At 43.2% G+C, this 24,103-nt stretch overlaps 1 protein-coding gene across 4 annotated transcripts in view; it reads left to right on the forward strand.

Annotated features, from left to right (window-relative positions):
- The window catches only part of LOC122204227 (protein HIRA), a 91,346-nt gene that overhangs the window by 65,793 nt on the left and 1,450 nt on the right, over window positions 1–24,103 (forward strand). For 3 of the 4 annotated variants that reach the window (XM_042911628.1, XM_042911629.1, XM_042911632.1), the window contains 8 exons: window positions 1,716–1,920; window positions 2,321–2,425; window positions 3,649–3,797; window positions 4,987–5,148; window positions 5,741–5,799; window positions 6,171–6,276; window positions 8,167–8,289; window positions 8,792–8,955. In XM_042911628.1, coding sequence (XP_042767562.1) covers window positions 1,716–1,920; window positions 2,321–2,425; window positions 3,649–3,797; window positions 4,987–5,148; window positions 5,741–5,799; window positions 6,171–6,276; window positions 8,167–8,289; window positions 8,792–8,955 — 1,073 coding nt within the window. Of the gene's footprint in view, window positions 1–1,715; window positions 1,921–2,320; window positions 2,426–3,648; window positions 3,798–4,986; window positions 5,149–5,740; window positions 5,800–6,170; window positions 6,277–8,166; window positions 8,290–8,791; window positions 8,956–11,084; window positions 11,174–24,103 lie in introns of all 4 variants that reach the window. The other variant, XM_042911631.1, reaches the window with a different exon arrangement.

The following is a 24,103-nucleotide window of genomic DNA, read 5'->3' on the forward strand; positions in this document are numbered from 1 at the left end:
AGGTCACAACAGTAAGCTTAAAATATGTAGTAAGCCATGTTGTAAACAGATACGCTCTCTCTAGACTTTGTTCTGTTTATAGGATATAGGCAGAGTAGATGTAGCATAATTCTTAAGGCCCTAGGATTTTTGGAATGGTAAGTGAAGATTGACTTCTACTTAAAGTCACCAGCTGCATTGGCCCCTAACAATAGAGTCAGCCTGTCCTTTGAAGCCAGGCATTGGCTTCTCCTGTCTAGCTATGGAAGTCCTAGATAGGGATGCCTGAGTGGCTCAGTGGGTTGGATGTCTGGCTCTTGATTTTGGCTCAGGTCATGATCTCATGGTTTGTGGGAGAATTGAGCCCTGCATCAGGCTGAAAGCACAGAGTCAGCTTGGGAGTGTCTCTCTCTCTCTCTCTCTCTCTCTATCTCTATCTCTGTCTCACTCTCTCTCTCTCTCTCTCTCTCTCTCTCAAGATAAATAAAAAAAAATTTTTTTTTAAGTCCTAGAGGTGGTTGGGTGGCTCGGTCAGTTAAGCATCCGACTCTTGATTTCAGCTCAGATTGTTATCTCACAGTTTGTGAGTTCAAGTCCCATGTCCAGCTGTGTGCTGATAGTGTGGAGCCTTCTTGGGGTGCTCTCTCTCTCCCTCTCTCAAAATAAATAAGCTTTAAAAAAGTGTAAAAGTCCTAGATAGCATCTACTTTCAATACAAGGCTGTTTCCTGTATATTGAAAATCTGTTGTTTGATGCACCTTTGCTAATTATCTTAGCTAGATCTTCTGGATAACTATCTGCAGATTCTACATTAGCACTTGAAGCTTTGCCTTGCCTTTTTAGTTATGAAACTAGCTCCTTTCCTTAAATTCATGAACTAACCTCTGCTAGCTTCAAACTAGTTATTCTACCCTTATTATACCTGAGCCCTGTCTAATTGGTGGTGAGATTTGGGGGAGGAGACACATTCTCTTATCTTGTGATTAAATCTTTTGTTTTTTGGACCAGAGACCCTGGGCTATGACCTTCAGATGAGTTCCTTAGCCTGTGTGTGTGTGTGTGTGTGTGTGTGTGTGTGTGTAAGGCTACTCTGTAGTTGGTTAATTGCCCTGCCCACAAGTTATATAGGACTCTAGTAAAGTAGTTCCTCTTAAAGGCAGGCTTTTGTTAAGGAGAAAGGAACTCTGGGTGTGTTTCAACTGGTTTTCTTCCCCCTCTGCCAGCCCAAAGCATACAGGGGATTTTTCCATCGCTGATCTTCACCCATGAGAGCCTGTTGGAGCTCCTGGAAGTAAAGTTAACATAAGTGTGGGTACCCTCCTGCCACTGGACCCCCCAAGAGTTTTAACTCACAAGCCAGCCCACACTGAACCTCTAGCAGTGTACCAGTTATTTTAAGTCTTCCTACCAGTTAGGGCTCCAGGGGCTTTGGCTGCGGGTGAGCTATAGCTTTATGTCTTCACCTGGTGTCTCCAGTTTTCAGGGTGGCAGTTTGCCTTGTGACCTTACTTCTCTGATGAATCTAAGAAGAGTTGTTGATTTTCAGTTTTTCAGCTTTCCTTTTACTTTGAAGATGAGAGAGACAACTTCCAACCCCTTTGCATGTTGGAGCAGAAACCAGAAGTCCTTTCTTACAATTTTTATTTATTAACTTTTGGCGATGAGTATGGATTTTATTCATCATTATAAATGTAATAGACACATGGAGAAAGCCATGGATGTCTATGTTTGCGCAGGTTGAAAGAGCAGAACCTTGTGAAAGACCTGAGGCCCCGGGACCTCCTGGAGAGCAGCAGTGACAGCGACGAAAAAGTCCCTGTGGCCAAGCCCTCCTCGCTGTCCAAGCGAAAACTGGAGCTTGAGGTGGAAACAGTGGAGAAGAAGAAGAAAGGGCGACCTCGGAAGGAGTCTCGGCTCATGCCTGTGTCTCTGTCTGTCCAGGTGAGGCCATCGGGCTCATGCTGCCTCCCCCAGCCTACCTCATAACCTCAGTGCTGGAGTCCCCATGTGCCCAAGTGGGATAAGAGAGGCTGTGCATGCCACAGTGTGCCTTATCAGTTGGGAATAGTTGGCAAGACATGCGTACCCCCAGAGGTAGTATGGAGGCCATGCTGCCCCACACCTGGCGCTCAACCCACTCCAAGTCCTTGAGCAGTGCCCTGAGGTCAGCTATTCATCTGGAAAGTGAGAGTCTTTAGAGCATTCATCTGCGCTTTCACCCTCACAGAGTGGGTGGAAATGCCTGGGGAACCAGCCTGGTGTCACCTGTGGGTGACTCACCTTTACCTGACATTGCCCTACAGTGCTGGGGTGGGGCTCAGGGACATTTCTGCTCTTCCAGTCCCCAGCTGCCCTGACCGCAGAGAAGGACACCGTGTGTTTGTCTGTACCAGCACCTGCACTGAAGCTGCCCATGCCAGGCCCCCAGAGAGCATTTACCCTCCAGGTGAGTAGGTTTCCTGTCTCCCCCAACAAGCGTGCACATTCTCTCCACTCTCCCCCTGTGTAAACCCTCAATTGTCACTGACTTAGGGCTGCGTTCCAGGGGCTCTCCATCTCTTTCTGGGGGAAGTTGTAGCTGATCAGGGCCCATTACTAGCCTCTTCCCCAAGGGCCCCCTTGCTGCCCGCCCACGCACATGCACATTTCTCTTCTCTGTGCTTCGCTCTTCCAGTCCTGCTGCCATCTTCTGGATGGCCAGCTCCTTCAAGACTTGTCTCAGTTGTTCCTTTTGGTAGCCTCCTTCAGCTTCACATTCAGCCTTTGGTAGCCTCAGACTTGATATAGTTGGACTGCATCATAATGGCCTGTCTCCCAACCAGCTCACTGGCCCTGTCCTCTTCCCAGGACCCAGCAGAGTCATCATCAGAGCTGTTTGAGCTCTTGGAGTAGAAGCTTATGACCATGTGCTTGTTCAAAGCACAGCTCTAGAGCAAAGAATCCTTTATACCCAGAGCTCTTCCATTCACTCAGTCTAGCACCTGACCTTGGACGTGCCATAGGTTTATGCCTCTTGTTCCTCAGCTCAGATGCACATCCTTGGGAAACCTTCTAGGGCCCCACATACAGGTCACTTTCTACTGAGCATACACTGCCCCACCCAAGCTGGTCCTCATGGGATACCAGAGGTGTCAGCCCTTCCCACCACAAGGCTTTCTGGGCCTAAAGGTAGGGACCTACGTGGTTTGTTCTTGTTGTTGATGTACTCGGAGACAGGGCACACAAACCCTTTTCCAAACTCTAGCTGCCCACCCTGTAACCCAGGGGCTTTACCACTGAGTGCTGCTTAGGGCTGTTCTTGGTTTCTGAGGATCTATGAAGGGACCCGTCTCCCAGCAGCATCCAGCCCTCTGCCCCACCTCACCCACTTGTTTGGCCATATGAGTGCAGACTGTTCAGCTGTTCTCCCTTGGTTTTCCATATGGGCTATCTGTCCACCAGCTCCCAGCCCTCTCCCTTCTCTGGGGGCCACACATCTGGACCTCCGTCCTACTTGTCCCACCCCATTACTACATACGCCACCACCGTCCTGTTGGCTAGCCAGCTCTGTCTATTTCTCTGTCTTTTTCCTGCTGCGGGGTCTCTGAACATCTCATCTGTCACATGACCCAAGTCTCAGTGGGCCCACCATCACCTGAAAAGACATTTTGTTTGTTTTCTTCCATCCAGGTGAGCTCTGATCCCTCCATGTACATTGAAGTGGAGAATGAAGTGACTGCTGTGGGGGGCGTGAAGCTAAGTCGTTTGAAGTGTAACCGGGAAGGGAAGGAGTGGGAGACGGTGCTCACCAGCCGGATCCTCACTGCTGCTGGCAGTTGGTAAGGGTGAGGGTCTTCGCCCAGCCCAGCCTTTAATGTCAATCAAGTACCACGTGCTATGCTGTGTGGCACTGTTACTGTCTGAGGCATGGTGCATTGCCCTATGTGCTAGCTCTCACAGAGGCCTGTACCATGCCTTGCCCTGGGCTTAGGACGTGTATCTGTCATCTCAGTCCCCACAAGACCTAATAAAGCCGGCATCATTATCACCATGTTACAGGTGGGGAAACTGTCTTAGAGGGTCACCCAAGGCAGGATTTCAACCCAAATGTTGTGATTCCCTTATCTGGTCAGGTTCCAGGCTGAGCTCTGCCTGGCTCTCTCTGACGTGGAATGGTTCCTTCTCTGGACCCCAGATTTTCATCCAGGGAGAACAGGGTGGATTTCTGATTGTCCTGTGAGTCCCCAGCCCAGCCCTGTCCATATTCTGTATGAGGGGAGACCTTAATTCAGTGGTTAGTCATCCAGTGTCTTCCCATGGGCTTCCAGGACACAATCCCCTGGAGCTGTTTTTACATGTGCTTGATCTGAAAAGAGGACCAGTGTTTTCCTCAGGTGTCTGTTGAATTATAGGATCTGCCGTCAGGACCATGTATTTGGTACTATTATAAGGATTTTACAAAGATAATTGGCTTAGATACAGTCATTTTAACTAGATCCTTAATTAGTTATCATGAGACTGCATGTAAAATGCTTTCATAGTGCCTACAAGTACTCGGCCTTCCATCTTAGGTCACGGTTCCCATGGGCTCTGAGCGGGTGCATGATGTTGCACCTAGAAGGAACCATCATTCTGTACCTCCTTTTCATTCTCTGCCAAGATGAGTAGACTGAGCTTCTCAATCCCAGGCACCCATGAATGACTAAGAGGCCTGTGTGGTAGATACTGCTGTGGGCTCCCCCTGGATCAACATTAGTCTGAGCTCAGAAAAGCTCAAGCAGCCGCTGAAGGAAAAGAGAACACATTCTCTTTAATCAGGTCTCATTTAGGCTAGGCTCCCATGAGCCCTGCTACCCTGATCCTTGTGGCAAGCCCTTGCTCCACCTCTCCCTCTGCTGCTTCTGCTCAAAGGAAGGTCACAGCAAGTATAGGTGGGCACAGAAAGAGGAAACGTTCTGCATTTCAAGTCTGCTGCCTCTGCCACAGCTCCCTGTCATCATGACACCTGTCCCTTCTCTACCTTTTCAGTGACGTGGTATGTGTTGCCTGTGAAAAGAGGATGCTGTCAGTGTTCTCCGCCTGTGGTCGCCGTCTCCTCCCTCCCATCCTCCTGCCGTCCCCAATCTCCACTTTGCACTGCACAGGTTCCTACGTCATGGCACTCACGGCTGCAGCCACATTATCTGTCTGGTGAGAGGCAGGCCCAGGGTGGGATGGGCTCCAAGCAGGATAGGGCTGTGCAGATCCCCTCTCACTGCAGGGACAAAGAAGGAAGCAAAGGAGGCCACTCAGCAGAACAGTCCTCGGACCCTGTAGGTCTGGGGGTCTTAATGCCTGAGGGGCCCTAAGCAGTCATACACTGCTTGTGATAGCCATCCCGTGTTGGGGGAGGGAGGATGTGCAAGGAAGTGGGGCAGGCTGCCTACCCCTGCCACCATCCTTAAAGGAGCAAACCTCATGACAAATCATATGCCTGATTGCCTGTGCCAGGGTCCAGAAATGGGATCTCAGCTGCCAGAGCCTGGCCACGCTTCTCCCAGAGTTGGCATGGTGTTGGTGGCAGACCCCACAGCTCTGTTGCCTAAGCCCTCAGCTGTAGACTTGTACAGAGGTAGTGTAGTGACACATGGGGAGTGGAAGCCACTTGTGGCACAGAGCCCCTGCCTGGGGAAGCAAGGGCTAGCTCTATACCAGGAACCGTAGAGTGGGGTCTGACCACCAAGGCACACTCCGATGTATTTACTCCAACTGGAGAGTAAGCTGTTCCCTGTCTCTCTCCTAGGGATGTTCACAGACAGGTAGTTGTGGTGAAAGAAGAATCGCTACACTCCATCTTGGCAGGTAACCTCAGCAGTGGACCACCCCTTGTTCCCAGGGGGTGGGGAGGGGGTGGGGAGGGATGCCAGGGCTAGGCAGCTTCAGTTCCTGACATGAACCAGGCTCTGGGCCCAGCCTGAGGCATTCAGTGTTGGAGAAGATGCATTCTCTCCCGGGGCACATTTGAATGGGTCTCTGAGAGGTGACAAATAGCCTAGTGGGTGGCAGTGAGACCAGCATGCACAGAAGAGCAGCAGCTGCCTAGTTGCTGAGTCAGTGTGAAGGCACGTGTTGCTGGGACAATGGGAGCCGTGGTTTATGTTTCTCCTTAGGTCATATGCAGGCACCTGCTGATCAGAACACACCCAGAACCCATTCTTGTACTGTCTCCCTAGGAAGTGACATGACAGTGTCACAGATCTTGCTGACACAGCATGGAATCCCAGTGATGAACCTGTCCGATGGGAAGGCATACTGCTTTAATCCATCACTTTCTACATGGTAAGTAAGCCAGCCCCTAGCCCTGCCCTTCTGGGAGAGTGTCCGTCTGAGCTGGAATAGACTTCTGGTCCTGGCAGTCAGGCCTTCCTGCCCTGGCTTCTCCTCACAGTAAAGCCCTGTGGTTCGGGCAACAGTGACAGCCCTGCTGGGCTCTATCTGCTTTATACAAGGAAAGAGAGAGCTTAAACCCACCAATAATGCCCCACTGTCCCTGGGCAGGGGTGCTTTCCTTCTGCATTATTCTCTGATGTCACTTTGGAATGGGCATTTGAAAATTAAAAATTTTTGTAAATTAAGAAAATTGGTTGTCAATACACATGTCCAGCCTGGCGTCCTTAGCATTGTCAGCATAGGTGAGTGGGCTTCACAACAACATTGCCACCACTCATCAATTTTTGTAGCTTAGCAAGAGCCAAGTAGCTCTTCCGCTGACTTTGTGAATTAGTAAGTTTGCACCATCACTCACCATGTGTCATGGTCTGTCTTTCCTCGGCCCATTTTGGAGTTTAGAGCTCTTTTCTGTATTTGTCAAATCTCTATTCCTCCAAGATCTTAATCGAGACATGTGAAGCCTATACATTGTGTACCAGCCACTCTTTTCTTCTGCCTGCACCTTTGGTCCTTCATACCCAAGCCAGCTATCTGTCCTCCAGCCCTTGTCTGTCAAGAGTTGCCAGGCACAAGTTTGTCCTTCCACTGAAATTTCTTTCTTGAGTTAAAAAAAAAACAAAAACAAAAAAACAGGTCCCTGGCTAGCTCAGTTGGTAGAGCATGTGATCTTGAGGTTGTTAGTTCGAACCCCACATTAGGTATAGAGATTACTTAATAAATTATTTTTGGGGGCACCTGGGTGGCTCAGTCAGTTAAGCGTCCGACTTCGGCTCAGGTCATGATCTCACAGTTCGTGGGTTCGAGCCCTGTTGGGCTCTGTGCTGACAGCTCAGAGCCTGGAGCCTGCTTCAGATTTTGTGTTTCCCTCTCTCTCTGCCCCTCCTTGGTTCGCACTGTGTCTCTCTCTCTCAAAATTAAACAAACATTTAAAAAAAAATTTTTAATAAATAAATAAAAATAAAATATTTTAAAAAAATCTCCCCATTCATAGCTCTTCCAAGTTATAAACCCTTGTATATTATATGTGATTACTGTAATTATGGAAATAGGCTTTTTCTTTAAGAAGAGAAATGTTGGCTGTGTATTTTGGAAACATTTTTACAAAGGCACCCAATTTTTTTTTTTTTTTACTTTTTTTTTAATGTTTATTTTTGAGACAGAGTATGAGCGGGGGAGGGGCAGAGAGAGAGGGAGACACAGAACCCGAAGCAGGCTCCAGGCTCTGAGCTGTCAGCACAGAGCCCAATGTGGGGCTCGAACCCGTGAACTCTGAGATCATGATTTGAGCCGAAGTCAGACACTTAACTGACTGAGCCACCCAGGCACCCTAGCACGCAACTATTTTAAAAGTGTGGGTAGAATGTTTTCTTAACAAAAATGTGAAAGGTCCAGAGAAGCTGATTGCTTGTGATGCTGTAGAAGCTCAGGAAGGCTATGGCCTGGCATTCCTGGAAGCTTCCAAGGGCTAGGCCAGGTGGGCCCCAGGCAGACAGGCATCCGATGCACACTTCACACACAGGCCTCTGTCCTCAAGTGCTGAGACCATGGAGCTCAAGTGGTCCCAGCAAGAGCCCTGTTGGTGACCTTCACCATCATCAGTTTTGCCTCATAATGAAACCTGTCCATGAGCACTCTGTGGAGAGAATGCAGTGACACTCAGCCTCTGCTGGTGCTCTGACCACAGGTCATGTGGTGCTTGCTCCTTGGTGGCCTCACTGCCAGCCTTTCTGGTGGACCTCTTGGTTTTCCTGACCTCTGCTCCTACTGTTGCCTCCCCAGGAACCTGGTTTCTGACAAGCAGGACTCCCTGGCCCAGTGTGCAGACTTCAGGAGCAGCCTGCCTCCCCAGGACGCCATGTTGTGCTCCGGACCTTTAGCCATAGTCCAGGGCCGTGCCTCCACGTAGGTGACCCAATTTGCTGGGGGAGGTGGCTGGGTCACACAAGCACAGTCCCACCCAGGCCTGCGCTCTGACTGCCCATCTCCTGTGCCTGGCTACTGCTTAACACAGGCAGGCTCGAGGGTGCCAAGGATCGTGGGCCCATATTAGGTAATAACACGCAGTGCTGGGTCACAAGCCCTGTCACTTCAGAGCACAGATGGTGGTCTGAGTTGCTATGTGTCATGGACATGATGATGGGCAGTATTTTGAAGGGCAGTGGGGAAATGGGCTGCTGGCCTGTCACCTCAGGGGCCTTGATAGGAGTTACAGGGTGGGATACACCCAGGATGCTAGACAGACTAGGAGGCCTGTGGCTGGGACCTGGGGATGGTTTGGCCAGTGTGGAGTCTGACACCTGCCTCTTTACTGGCTCCTCACTGGTGTCCAAGGGCGCAAGGTGGCAGCCTCCTGCCCCATGCAGTGCCCACTGCCTCATGATGCTTGCTCTGCCAATCTCTGCAGTTCAGGAAGACAGGCAGCCCGACTCTTCTCCGTGCCTCATGTAGTGCAGCAGGAGACCACCCTGGCCTACCTGGAGAATCAGGTTGCAGCGGCACTCACCCTGCAGTCCAGCCATGAGTACCGCCATTGGCTCCTCCTCTACGCTCGGTACCTTGTGAATGAAGGTGAGGTTTCTGGTGGTCCCTCCATCTTCCTGGGTCTGGCTCAATTTCTATCCCAACATGATCTTCCAGAAAGCCCATGAATCAAGGCAGAGATGCAGTGGCCTAGGACTGTCTGCACTCTCCTTCCTGCCAGTCTCCTATGTTTACCCCCAGAGGCCCTGGACTCCAACTGCCCCATCAGCAAGATGGCCCTCAGCCCCCATCTCTTAGCCTGAGCTGTAATCAAAGCAGCTCAGCAGGCATCCAACCCTATTATAGACTCTGAGACCCTGAGTTGGGTAGGCCCTGAGGACCAGGAGGACTGGCAGTAGGAGGGGGTGGGGGCACAGGATGCTTGAACAGACATGCTCCAGAGGAGCAGAAGGCTCAGACTCTTGCCTTCCCTCATACCCTGGAGCTTCAGTGGTAGCTGGTCACCCCAGAGGAGGGCTTCTTCTGGCAATATCCATTGAGCCTGCATCTCTCTTCCTCCAAGCCCCTCCTGCCCTGGAAGGGCCTGCCTGATGTCCAGCACCTCTCCATGGCCTTCTAGCCCAGCTTTCCCTGCCAGCACTTCTGATCTCTCCCACCACCCCCTCTTCCCTTTTCGGTCAGCAGAAAGCTCGGTGTGTTGGAAGAGGTGGACATCCTGTTGTCAGGGCACCCTACAATAAATAGACTTTCATCTCTCTGCTAAGCAAGTGTGGGGTTGTTTCTTACCACCTTCCTCCCGCTTGAGCTTGTCCTCCAGGGTTGTGGCTTGGGAACTAGCACTCCCAAAACTCCCTGCGTGACCACACAGCTCCAGGCCTGGTCACAGAACTGCCTTCCCCACAGCCTCTCCTGGCCTTCTTGGTTTTGGTTTGCTTTTGACCTCACCCTCCCTATTTTGTTTATAATTTAAAGTACAGAAAAGAGAAAAAAAAAAAAAAAACGTTCCGAACCCCTACAGGTGTCACTTCCAGAGCTCACATGTCACATTGCCTCTGATGACATAATTGTGTGTATATATAAACCTCTGATGACAACAAATATGGCTGACCAACTCAAAGTCCTTCCCAGCAGACTCCAATGATGAGTTTAATTTGCCTCTTTCCGCCCAGTCTGCATGGTTGCCCAGCCTGTGTGGTCACTGAGTCTTCTAAATACTCAATCTTCCCAAGCCCACACCTTTGCTGGGGTGCTCCTGTCACATCTGAGCCTCATACCCCAATCCCCTGGGGAGACCTGTCCTCTGGCTCCTCTAATTTACTTCATCCTGGGCGTTGATCAGGACTCATCCTGACACCCTGAACAAAGTCACTGCCTCCTCTGGGGCCTGCACCTACTTGTGGGATCACTTCTGCTTGCTTCTCTTTCTCTATCTTTCCCACATCTGTTCCTGCGTCCAATAACATAAGTCACCTCTGTTCTATTTCTTGCTTCCTTGACTATAAAAGGACTAAAATTTTAAAGGGAGACCCCTTTCACTTCTAAAATTCCTCAGATTCCAGCATCACCCTCTTATTCTCCACCCTTACCTTTGGGCGATTTCATCATACCCTATGGCTTCAGCTGCCACCAGTGCTAACAGGCCCCCAGATTCTGCCACCAGCATTTGTGGCACTCCATGTGGCTGTGCCATAACCTGTGAGTTGATGGGCCGGTGACTGCTTCTCCTATCTCCTCTGCTCCATCACCACCTCACTCTAAATTCATACCGTTGCTATCTCTTACTTCCCGAAGGTGCCTCCTGACCCTGCTGATCTCCTCTCACTGTCAACATGTCTTGTCTGAAACAAATCTGACCAGCCCACTCCCCTCCTTCCACAATTCCCACATTTTCCCATCACCTTGGGGAGTTTGTCCCAGAGCTGGCCACATCTCATTTTTCCCATGGGCCCAGCACATAGAGGGGCTGCTGTATATGCTATCAAGGGAGTGGGTTCGTGAGTGAGTCTGTCATTATGGGTCTCAGTGCCCCAAACTGAGAGTCGTTCAGGAGGCTTTTGCCCAAAGCAGCCAATAAAATAAACATTTGTTCAATCTATTTTGATATACACAACAACTTAGCATATTCTTGATTTTTTATTTCTTTTTGTAATGTGTTCCTATTTCTGTTTTGTTTTGTTTTGTTGTTTTTGTTTTGTTTTGTTTTTTCCCGTAATTAGGGTTTGAATACCGACTCCGAGAAATATGCAAGGACTTACTGGGTCCGGTTCACTACTCCACTGGAAGCCAGTGGGAGTCAACGGTAGTGGTAGGTGCTGCTTTCATTCTTGCCACAAGAATTCTGTCTTAAAAAGTGAAGGTAGAGATGAAAAATAAGTCAAAGTGCTTTGAAATTCTTCCCCATTAGACTTCTTCAGCACACCGCCTTGGACCCCAGCATCAGTGAGAGGCTGAGATGTCAGTACTGCACTTGTGGTCAGGAGCTGGGTCTTTGGCATCAGGGGCCTAGAGAGTGCTCGGCCACGCGTGCACGTGTGCTGAGGAAAGCTGCCTGCCAGGGGCTGTGGGTTTGTTCAGTAGAGAAGATGAAAGATCTTACCCTGCTTTCCTGGAGCTCCCAGTTTGGTAGCGAGGCAGACAGAAGCAAGTAAGCAATTCCATCAACAAGATAGTTTTAGACCATGGATTATGCTAAGAAGGAAATAAGCAGAGCAATAAGCCGAAGGTGCCTAGGAATGAGCAGCCAGGGAGGACCCAGAAGGGGACTTTTAGGATGAAACCCAGGGATAAAAATGAGCCAGCTCTGCTGAGACCTGGGAGTCTCCTGGTAAAAGTGATAGTGAATGCAAAGAGGGCATGGTACATGGGGGCCACTGTGGCTGGAGTATAGTAGGCAAAGGAGAGGGTGGTGTGAGATTAGGTGAGACAGATGAACAGGAAGATCATTGAGACCTTGTGAGGAGCTGGAGCTGTTGGAGGAGTTTGTGCAGCGGTGACATGAAGTGACCCAGATCAGTCAGCAGGAGTGATATGAACTGATGTAGCAAAGCAGTAAGAGCTTGTTTTTTGCAGCAGTCTTGCAATAGGTGAAGGTGACTTGGATTGGCACAATGGCCATGGAGAGAGGAAAGGAGAAAGATTCAAGTTGTATTTTGGAGGCAGATCCAACCAGACTTGGTGGGTGGATGGGTGGATGTGGAATAGATTAAGAGAGAATAATGAGTATGCATACAGTTGCCTCCAGAATTTTTGGCTTGCACACACGGCTGCTAATTCATTGAAAGGAACAGGTTGGTCAGGGATGGGAGTTGTAGATATAAGTTAGCTCCCCAGCTTCTTCTTTAGTCACTGAGCAAATACTGATGGAGCACCCGCTGTGGCCAGGCATGGGACAGTGAGCAGTGAACAAAGCCGACAGGCCCCACCTTCATAGGTCTACATTCTTGTGCAGAGAAGCAGATTCTAAACAACTGAGCAAGTACATGTATTGTGATGGGTGGGGGTGGTGCTGTGGACAAACATAAAGAGGGCAAGGGGATACTTTCAGGATGCTATTTTATATTGGGTAATCAAGGAAGCCTTAACTAACTGAGCAGAGAGACCAGAAAAGGTGAGGGGCAAAGCCCCACAGATAACTGGAGAAAGAACATCCAGGCAGAGGGAACAGCAAGTTCAGAGGCCCTGAGGTGGCAGCTTGCAATGTGGAAGGAATAGCTGAGCAGAATAGCAATGGGAGGGTGAAAAGGGTTGTAGTCAGAAAGGTTGGAGGGTCAAACCTCATAGGTTCTATAGGCCATGGTGTGTGCTTGGCCTGTGTGTTTTATTCGATTTTTATTTTGTTGTAATAGATCTTAATTTGGTCAGTTAATAGAATCCTACCTTCAAAGTCCCAATTCCCCTTACACCTTTGAAGGTATGGTGCCACAGTTTTAACATCCACTGTTGTTGCTAAAAAACTGCTGCAAATCTGATTTCCATTGCTTTGTAAGTTCTTTTGGGATCCTCTCTTATTGTTCTGAAGTTTTACAAAGCCCATAGTCTGTTTCTTTCATTCATACTGTGGATTTTTCTTGGTTCTCTTCTTCAGTTATATCTTCCTTTCCATTTTCCCCATCATCAGAGAGATGTAATGTCCTCTCTTTTTAAAATCTTCTGTATAATTTTTTGTAGTTTCAGTTTTCTCCCCAGATTTTCAATTTAGTCTTTTATCTGCTTGAGCATAGTAAGTTTAGTTATTTTAAAGTTGTATGTCTGATAATTCTGGTATCAGGAACCCTTGTGGATCTGTTTCTCTTGTCTATAGATGTGTCTGTGCTTTCTCATTTATATTCCTATTTCCTTACATGTTTGATTATTTTTAACTGTCTGCTGGACATGTTATTTGAAAAATTATTTGTAGGAATGATATGAGGACTTTAGGTAATGTTCCTTTATTTCTTGGAGTACTTTTATTTGCTGCTGCCAGTTCTTGAGGCATCAGTACTGCAGGGTCCCCTCAACCCAGTTCAGGGGCTTAGGTTTTCTGGGCTGTCTTGGAATTCAAAGCCAGATACTCATTTGTGCAGGGTCTGGTTTACTTCCAGTTTACCCTTATTCTAGGGTACATGCCCTTGGGGTGGCAGCAGAAGGTGGGGGATGACTTACCAGGAACTCCCACTTTTCATTTTGGCCCCTGCTTTGATCCCCCTATGCCCTCAAGTCTGGCAGAAGCTTGCTCAGCCTCTTTCTCATCAATAAATGTTCCTAAGGCAAAGGTGTCATTCTCTGGCCTTCTACCTTCTCCACATGCCTGCTTAATCCTTTGTCACTAGCACATTAGCTGTCTGAATTCTGTTTCTGTTTGTGTAGCTAGGTCCCCAACGGGAAGGGTTCTGAATTATCAGTAAGAGTAAAGCTGTTTCTTTACCACTCATCACCTCCGGGGCACCCTGATAGGACATCTTCTTGGGTGAGAGATAGGCTGGCACATGTCTGACCAACCCTTCTCTGGGCCAAGTTGTAGAGGTTCACTCTGTGATCCAGCAGCCACTCTGGGAGCCTTAGCCTAGGATGTCAGCTGGAGCTCTACTACGTAGCAGTTTTCTGTCTCAGCCTCATGGTAAGCATGCTAGGCCAATATGGTGCAGATGGAAGGGGGCACAAGCAAGCCACCAATTATTAGCCATGTGCTTTTCTCCCACTCCTTCCTGCTGCTTGTTCGTGCCAGCTCCAAGCAGGATACCTCATTGGAACTTTGTCTAGGAGAGCCTGGAGCTCTCTTCACAGGAGGGAAGGTGTAGTCCTACCTGCTTTTTACCTTCTGTAAATTACCTAATATAGCTGGTCTGCTCACGGTCCCTGGTATCCATAACAAATGCTTTCAGCTGCAGGTAAATGATACTCCTTCTAATGGTGCTGAAATCTTTTTTTTTTTTTCCTCTCTCTAAGTCATCTGGAGGTAGGTGGTACCCCTATATCTCTGTGATTCTCCTGGCCTTTACCTCATGGTCACAAGGTAGCTTTCATACCCAAGTTCAAGGAAAGAGGATAGTAGGAAGCCAGTACTAGCAACATCAGAAAAGGAAAAGCTACCCAGAAGTTAGTCCATGCTTCACAGGCAACCAGCAAATCACTTGAGCACACTCGTTGCAAGGGAGTCTAGGGAAGTGAGCAATTAGAGAGTATGTAGAAGAGGTCTTAGAGCAGGTGTAAAAATAGACAACTCCTGACCTCAGCACTATGCTGAATTTATTCCTTTTAAAAAAGCAAAACTGCTTTGCAGTCTCTTTATCGAGATACTGAGGGCAGGTTTGAATATGAACACTGTACTCTCTTGTTGAGTTTCTTTGTGAGCACTTTTATGGTAAGAATTGATCCTTAAAATGGAACTGGTTCTCAAGGTAGCTGGGAAAATGGAGCTGTGGATGGAAGGTGGACTGAAAACCAGCAGTGCTGACTCAGCAGCCAGCCCTCCCAAGAGGCTCATTAGAAAGCATCATTTAATATATTTAAGAGCCACTTATACTCCCTTTCTTTGAACTAACTGTTGAAATACTTAGTTGCCATGTGTTCTTATTGGGTTTGTAGGAGCTCTTTATATACTGGGAAATTACTCTTTGTGATATGAGCTACCAGTTTGCTTCAGGAGACCCCAAAGGTCCAGGCTCTTTCCCTCAAAGATCATTGTTCAGTGTCAAAGAGTTGGACCAGTCTTCGTGGTAGGACCTGTGACAATGGCCAGAGAGGTAGTAATGAGCTGTGTCCCACGCTGCTGCCTTAAACAGTAGAGAGACATACTGAGAGCCCAGAGTGGGAGGTGGTACTTGGTGGCAGTTGGTATTGACATAAGCCTTCAGGCCAAAGGGCAGATCCTCTTGCAGCTTGCCCCTGGTGCCGCAGGCAGGCAGTACGTTCTGCTTTGTTTATGCAGTTTACTTCATCCCCTTTTATCTTTTTTTAATTAAAATTTTCAGGTTTTTAATTTAAAATTTTATTTTGGCTGGTAATATAGTCACATAGTTCAAAAATTAAAAGGTACAATAGTTTTGAAATAAGCTTTGTTGTTTTGGTGGGGTTGTTTTTTGGTTTTTGCTCTACTTGTACTTGCATTTATTTTATGTGGAATTTACTCCAAGGCCATAAATTTTTGTTCAGTTTCTTCTGGGATATCTTTTTCTTCCATGCAACCTCCTCTTCTGGTTTAGGAACAATCTCCTTTTCAATAAAGATCGGCTCAGTGTGGCAGGAAGAGCTCATATATGGGTCAGTCCAAACATGACTTCTGTAAGTTCTGCGCTGCATCTTGGGGTTTTGTTCACCTGAATGTGCTGCTCAATGACCAGAGAATCTACATCCAAACCCTTAAGTTCAGCATTACTCTTAGCATTTTTAAGCATGTGTAGTAAAAATTGAGCGCTCTGTTTGAGCCTCTGATTCTGTGTCCAGCCCCACTCTTTGGCCTGGGCATACCTACCAACTCCACCATTGTAGTAACAGAATGGCACACATTGCTTCTATAAAGTGACAGTCTTCAGATACTTGGTGGCTTTTCGGATATACATACCCTTGATGCCTGTGCAGGTTCACATGCATTCATAAAGTGAACACAAAGCTTTGAACCTCTTGATTTGCATGATTTTGTAGGACTTTCTGGGTCAAGTGAATAGTGACCATTTGCAGAGATCACCTCAGACCACTTCTAGGAAGAGCAAAAATAAGTCTTGAAGTCAGAAACTAAAGGCTTCTCTACCTTTTGTCTTCTTTTTCAAAATTCTTATGGCTATTCAGGGTCCCTTGAGATTCCATATGAATTTTAAGATGAATTATTCTATTTCTGTGAAAAACACCATTAAGATTTTGATACGGAGTGCATTAAATCTATAGATTGTTTTTGGTGTTAGTGACATCTTAATAATATTAAATCTTCCAATCCATGAACAGAGGATGTCTTTCCATTTACCTTTAATTTCTTTCAGCAATATTTTATAGTTTTCAGTGTACTAGTCTTTTACCTCTTTGGTCAAGTTTATTTCTAAGTATTTTATTCCTCAGAGACTATTGTAAATGGAATTGTTTTCTTAGTTTCATTTTCAGAATGTTGTTGGTGTACAAAATGCAACTGATTTTTGTGTAATTTCTTATTGTGCAAATTTGCTGAATTCACTTATTCTAACAGGTTTTTTTATAGAGCCTTTGGGGTTTTCTACATATAAGATGATGTTGTCTACAAACAAGAAAGATTTATTTCTTCCTTTCCAATTTGGATGCCTTTTATTTCATTTTCTCTCCTCATTGCTCTGGTTAGAACTTCCAGTACCCTGGTAAAAGCTAGGATTCTTGCCTTGTTCCTGACTTTGGAGCAAAAGCTTTCAGTCTTTTAACATTGAGTGTGATGTTTTCTTATATGGCCTTTATTATACTGAGGTGGACTACTTCTGTTATTAGTCTTTGGAGTGTTTTTGCAATGAGAGAGTGTTGAACTTTGTCAAAAAAATTTTTGCATCAATTGAAGATTGTTAATAATTCTTTAAATGTTTGGTGAAATTCACCAACGAAGCCATTTGGGCAGTCATAGGGTCTTTTTTTGTTGAGAGATTTGTGATTACTGATTCAATATCTTTGCTAGTTATAGATCTGTTCAGATTTTCTATTTCTTCATGTTTCAGTCTTGGTAGGCTGTGTGTTTCTAGGAATTTGTCCATATTGTCTAGGTTGTCCAGTTTGTTGGTGTACAATTGTTTGTGTAAAATTGTTTATTTATAATGTTTACTTTTATGGCATCAGTTGTAATGCCCCTGTTTCATTTCTGATTATGATTCAAGTCTTCTCTCTTTTTTTTTCTTAATCCATCTAGGCAAAAGTTTATCAGTTTTGATGATCTTTTCAAATAATATGTTTCGATTTCATTATTTTCTCTATTTTTCTATTCTCCATTTTATTTTCACTTGTGTGATTTTCTTGCTTCTGCTTGATTTGGGTTAGCTTGCTTTTATTTTTCTAGTTTCAAAGATGGAAGGTTATGTTATTGATTTGAGGTTTTTCTTTGTATATTCTTAAAGCTATGAATTTCTGTCTAATGACTGCTTTTGCTGCATCCTGTCATTCTTGGTATATTGTTTTCATTTTCATTTGTCTCAGATATTCTCTAATTTCCCTTGTGATTTCTTCTTTGAATCATTGGTTAACAATATGTTGTCTCATATTTGCAGATTGTCCTGTTTTCCATTAGCTTTTGATTTCTGGTTTCATCCCATTGATTGGAAAAGATACTTCTATGATTTCAGTCTTTTTAAACCTATTGATATTTGTTTGTGACCTAACATGTGGTCTTTCCTGGAGAATGTTCAGTGTGCACCTGAGAAAAATGTATCCTGTTGTTGGGTGTGATGTTCTATATATGTATGTAAGGTACAATTGGTCTATATTGTTTTTTAGGTCTTCGTATTCCTTATTGATCCTGTCTCTGGTTGTTCTGTCCATTATTGAGAATGGGATATTCAAGTGTCCTACAGTTATTGTAGAACTATATATTTTTCCTTTCAACTCGATGTTTTCTTCATATATTTAGGAGCTCTGATGTTTGGTGCATATGTTTATAATTGTTACATCTTCTTTGGGAAATTGACCCTTTTATCATTATACAATGTCTCTTGTATACTTTATGAGAGACAGAGAGACACGTATACATACATTATACTTTTGTCTCTTGTAATAGTTTTTGAAATAATATCTGTTTTGCATGAAACTAGTATAGCCATCTCTTCTGTATTTTGGTTACTATTTCCATGAACTGTCTTTCTCTGTCCTTTCATATTCAACCTATATGTGCCCTTAGATCTAAAGTGAGTTCCTTGTAGGTAGCATATGGTTGGATCCTGGTTTCTTACCCATTTTTTTAATTGGGGAGTTTAATCCATTTGCACTTAAAGTAATTACTGACAGATAAAGACTTAATATTGTCATTTTGTTACTTATTTTCTGTATGTTTTATAGCTTTTTATCCCTCATTCCCTCCTTTACTATTTTACTTTGCATTTAGTTAATTTTTTTAGTGACATATTTTGATTCTCTCCTCTTTTCAGTTTGTGTATATTCTATAGATATTTTCTTTTTGATAACCATAGGGAAAACAAAAACATTCTAAAGTTCTAACAGTCTATTTTAAACTAATAACAGTTTAATTTCACTTATATACAAAAACATTGCCTACTCCTTTACAGTTCCACTCCATCCACTTTGTTATTGAAGGCACAAATTATATCTTTTTATATTCTATAACCTTTAACATAGATTTATAATTTCTTATGCTTTTGTCTTTTAAATCTAATAAAAGAATAAAAAATGGAATTACCAAACAAATGTACACAATATGGGTTTTTATATTTGTCCTTGTTTTCACCTTTACCAGAGAACTTTATATTTTATTGTCTAGCATCCTTTTATTTCAACGTGAAGGACTCCCTTTAGCATTTCTTATAGGGTAGTTCTAATCATAATGAATCCATCAGTTTATTTATCTGGGAATGTGTTCATTTCTTTCTTGATTTTGAAGGATAGTTTTGCTGGATATGGTATTCTCAGATATCAGTTTTTCTCTGGCTTTTAGTGTTCCTGCTGAGAAATCACTGATTGTCTTATTGAGGATGCTTTTTACATAATGAGCCACTTTTCTTCTTTCAAGATTATCTCTTTGTCTTTGACTTCACATAATTTGATTAAAATGTGTCACAGTATGAGTTCATTTGGGATTTTCCTACACGGAGTATTTGTTGAGCTTGGATTTGCAAATCCGTGTCTTTCCTCAAACCTGGGAACGTTTCAGCCATTATTTCTCCAAATAAGTTGTCTTCCCCTTTCTCTCTCTGTTACTCTTCTGGGACTTACATAATGCATGTATTGGTCTGCTTGATGGTGTCCTATAAGTCTCTTATGCTGTTTTCTCTTTTCTTCGTTCTATTTTCTTTTTGCTGTTCAGATTCAATAATTTTAAATAACTTGAATTCAAGTTTATTTATTCTTTCTTCTGTCTATTCAAGTCTACTGTTGAACCCCTCTAGTGAATTTTTCTATTTAGCTACTATGTTTTTAAGCTCCAGAATTTGGTTTGGTTCTTTTTTATAATTTCTGTCTCTTTGTTAATATTCTCATTCTGTTCACACATCATTTTCCTAATATGTCTGTTCATGTTCTCTTTGAGAATATTTAAGACAATAGTTTTAAAGTCTTTGTCACATAAGTTCCAAGCCTGTGTTCCCTTAGGGTCAGTTTCTGGAGGTTTCTTTTGTTATTTTGAATGGGCCATGTTTCTTTGTTTCTTTGAATGCCCTGTCATCTTTTGCTGAATATTGGGCATTTGAAAAAAAAGGCCACCTTTCCAGTCTTTGCAGACTGGCTCCCCTACTCAGCTGGTCATGAAGGCTCTTGGTCCTCCAGCCTTTTCTGGGGATGCCTTTTTCCCAGGTCTTTGCTTGTGCTTTTCTTCCATTTCCCCATTTACATAGCTGCTTTTAAGTGTTTCACTTTCCCTAGAAATCTCACTTCTGCTTCTTTTCATAACCTTAGATGTTCTGTTGTATTCTACTCATAGTATCCTTTCCATAGGCATCCACAGGTCCACAGTTCCCCTACAGCTCTCAGTCACCACTTTGCCCACCACTGCCCTTTTGCAGCCTCCATCATGATATCTAAACTATGCCATTGTTCCCATCAGCACTCTCTGTTCATTTAGGTTTTCTTTAATGGCTTTCAATACAGTTTTATAACTTTCAGCACATAGGCCATCCACGTCTTTTGTTAGATTCATTCTTAGATGTTTTATAATTGTGGCTATTCTAAACAGTATATTGTCCTATTTATGTTTTCTAATTATTCATTGCTGCTGTATATATATATAAGTGCATTTGGTTTTGGTATTTTAGTCACCAAACATCTTTCTACACGTTTTTGTTATGTTTATTATTATTATTATTATTATTATTATTATTATTATTAATTTATCACTAGTTTTGTGTTTTCTGTGTAGAGTAAGCAGCCAAATCATCTTAAATAGTTGTTTTATTTCCTGTTTTCCAATTCTTGTGCCTTTTTCCATAATATTAAAACCTATTAAATTAATAAGCTTTCTAAGATTAAATTATCCTCAATTTCTTGGATAAACAATAACTTGGTCATAGTATCTTTTCATTCACTGTTAGAACTAATTGCTAATAATTTATTAGAGATTTGTACACCTGATTTCATGGGTGAAATTGGCCTGGGATCTTTCATTCTCATTTTATTTTTGTCTGGTTTTAGAATCAAGGTTATTTTGGGGCACCTGGGTGGCTCAGTCGGTTGGGCGTCCGACTTCGGCTCAGGTCACGATCTCGCGGTCCGTGAGTTCGAGCCCCGCGTCGGGCTCTGGGCTGATGGCTCAGAGCCTGGAGCCTGCTTCCGAATCTGTGTCTCCCTCTCTCTCTGCCCCTCCCCCGTTCATGCTCTGTCTCTCTCTGTCTCAAAAGTAAATAAAACGTTAAAAAAAATTTTTTTTTTTTAAATAAAAAGAATCAAGGTTATTTTGTCTCATAGAATGTATTGGGGGTAGTTCCTCTTTTTTTGTTCTTTGAGTTTATATAAATTTGGAAAAATCGGTTCCTTGGAAGTCTCTTAAACATCAGTTTACAAAACTAGTATACCTGTTATTTTCCTTGTGGTAAGATTTAACTCCTATTTTCTATTTATTCTTGAATTGATTTAGATAAATTATATTTTCCTAGGAATTAGTCCATTTTCTCTAAATGTTCAGTTTTGTTGGCATAAAGTTGTTGATCAGTAAATGATCAGACAAATGACTTGTCTTTATTCGTCTTTTCTATCAAAAGTTTTTAATTTCATTGATTTCAATTCTTTATTATCTCATTTTCTTTTTAAAAATGTTTTTTCTTGGGGTTCCTGGGTCGCTCTGTCGGTTAAACATCCAACTTTGGATCAGGTCATGATCTCACAGTTCATAAGTTTGAGCACCACATCGGGCTATGTGCTGTCAGCACAGAACCCACTTCAGATCATCTGTCCCCCTCTCTCTCTGCCTATCTCTCTCTCTCCAAAATAAAATAAATAAGTTTTTTTGATGTCTTTTTTTCTTTCTTATTTTATTTTATTTTATTTTATTTTATTTTATTTTATTTTATTTTATTTATTTGTGTGTGTGTGTGTGTGTGTGTGTGTGTGTGTGTGTGTGTGTATGTTGTTTTTTTGTTGTTTTTGTTTTTCTGATACCTAAGTTGGACTCAGGTAATTGGTTGTCATTTTTGTATGTACTCTGATAGATGTTTTATGTTTTTAAGTATCCCTATAAGAGCCCCTCTTCTGTTGCATTTCACCATTTTCGCAGTATATAGTGTTTTTATTGCCATTCACTTGTAAGTCATTTTTAGTTTCAATTAACAATTTCATTAATTAACTTAATTGATTAATTAGATTCATGGGTTCTATTTGTGTCTTAGTTAGAGAACATGAGCTATATCAGGGGTTGGCAAATTTCTTCTGTCAGGGACCAGAGAGTAAACATGTCAGGCTTTGCAAATTCATGCAGTCTCTGTACAACTGCTTGACTCTGCTGTTGTAACATGGTATATAAACAAAAGGACGGGTGTGGCTGCATTTTGATAAAATTATTTACAAAAACATATAGTAGCTGTATTCGATCATGCCAATCTGCAGTCTACATGATGCCTATTTTTTGAGGTTTACTTTTAGAGCAATTTTTTGTATTTCTGTGTGTGCCAAAGAACGTGTATTTTCATTTTGTATATGTCCATTAAGTCTTATTTACTAAATGTTCAGTTCAGATTACCTGAATCTGCAGCTTTTTCCCTTTCTGACCCATCACTAGTTGGTTGTATATTAAAATCTCCCTGAGGGTGGTTTTGTCCCTCTCTTTGACTTTCTCTTTCCTCAGCAACGTTTTTGTCATGAAGTCCTCTTTGGTAATTGTAAAATACTCGCTCTCTTTTTACTCTTTACTAACGTATCTCTCTCCAACTTTTAACCCTTCTGCATCCATGTTTATATGTTTCTTACTAACATTGGATGGCTGGCTTTTATTTTATCTAATCTGACAAGCTTTTTTTTTTCCCCCCTCATTGCTAAGCTCAAACCATTTACATTTTTTGTTTTCTTGGTTTTCTTAAGGCTAATATAAACTTTAGCCATAGTTGATCACATTTCTTTTCATGTCTCTTAGCATTGTCTGGATTTATCTTCTCTTACTTCAAGTATTTCCTCCAAAACATTTTCACGGTGGATCTTTTTTGTGGCAAACCTTTTGAGGTCTTATAAGCCTAAGAATACTTTTCATTACACCTTTTAATATGAATACCTATTTGGGTAAAAAAGTTTAGGTTATGAGGTTTTTTCCCAGTATATTATAAATACTACTTAATTGTGTATCTTGGTATCTCTCCTTTTGTAGGTAATATGCTCTTGTTTTTTAGAAACTTTCAGAATGTTTCTGTCTTTGATATCCTCAAATTCTGTGTATTTTATCCTAACATGTCTAGATACCAGCTTTTCCATATCTTTTTTCCCCCAGTTTTGTGAAAAATGTTGTTGGTATTTTAATAGGGATTGCATTAAATCTGTAGATTGCTTTGGGTGATCTGGACATTTTTACAATATTGATCCTTCCAATCTATGAACATGAAATATCTTTCCATTTATTTGTGTCTTCAGTTTCTTTCATCAATGTTTTACAGTTTTTGTGGAGTACAAGTCTTCCTAGGTATTTTATTGTTCTTGGTGCAGTTGTAAATGGGATTGTTTCCTTATTTTCTATTCTGCTACTTCGTTATTAGTGTGAAGAAATGTAAGATTTCTATATATTAACTTTTTGCTGTGATTTTACTAAACTCATTTATCAGTTTTAGTTTTTTGATGGAGTCTTTAGGGTTTTCTACATATAATATAATATATTACAATAATGTAATATATTATAATGGTATAGTATAATAGTGTCATGCCATCTGCAAATGGTGAAAGTTTTACTTCTTACCAATTTAGATGCCTATTTCTTTTTCTTATCTGACTGCTGTGACTAGGACTTACAGTACTATGTTGAATAAAAGTAGAGAGAGTGGACACCTTTGTCTTATTACTGATCTTAGAGGAAAAGCTGTTTTTCACCACTGAAATATGTTAGTTGTGTGGTTTTCATATATAACCTTTATTATGTTTCCATATCTTACATGATCAGCATTCATGGAGGCTTTCAACCTAAGGCCATTTGATTTTATTATGTGAAATCCACCTGTATTATTTCCTTAAATATTTCCTACTCTCTTCTTTCTCTCTTCTGGGACCCATTATGTAGATATTGCGCCCATTTGCTGCCTCCTTCTGCCTTTACTTTTCCCCATACAATTTCTCCTCTTACTTCCCCTCTCTTGCCTCTCTCCTCAAGCATGATCTGTGGTCCTCCATCTGACTCTACTCTGACTTGGTCTTCAGCAGTGTCTGTTCTCCCGCAAATCCCATCTCCTTCAATGACTACGTTGCTCATACTTAATATCTACACTTGGTTCTTTTCTATAATTCCTTGTCTTGTTACCATGCTTATTTTAACATCTTGGGCCTTCCTTCACTTCCAATGGTCAGTGTTGTTGGTTGGTGGTTTTTTTCTTTGAAGCAGATGTGCTCCTCAGGGTTCTGTGCAGTGGAGACCCCTCCCCACAGTACATGTTGCAGGAGAACCCAGGCAGACCATGGTGCCAGTGCACCCAGG

The sequence above is a fragment of the Panthera leo genome, chromosome D3 (assembly GCF_018350215.1).
Source record: "Panthera leo isolate Ple1 chromosome D3, P.leo_Ple1_pat1.1, whole genome shotgun sequence".
NCBI lineage: Eukaryota > Metazoa > Chordata > Mammalia > Carnivora > Felidae > Panthera > Panthera leo.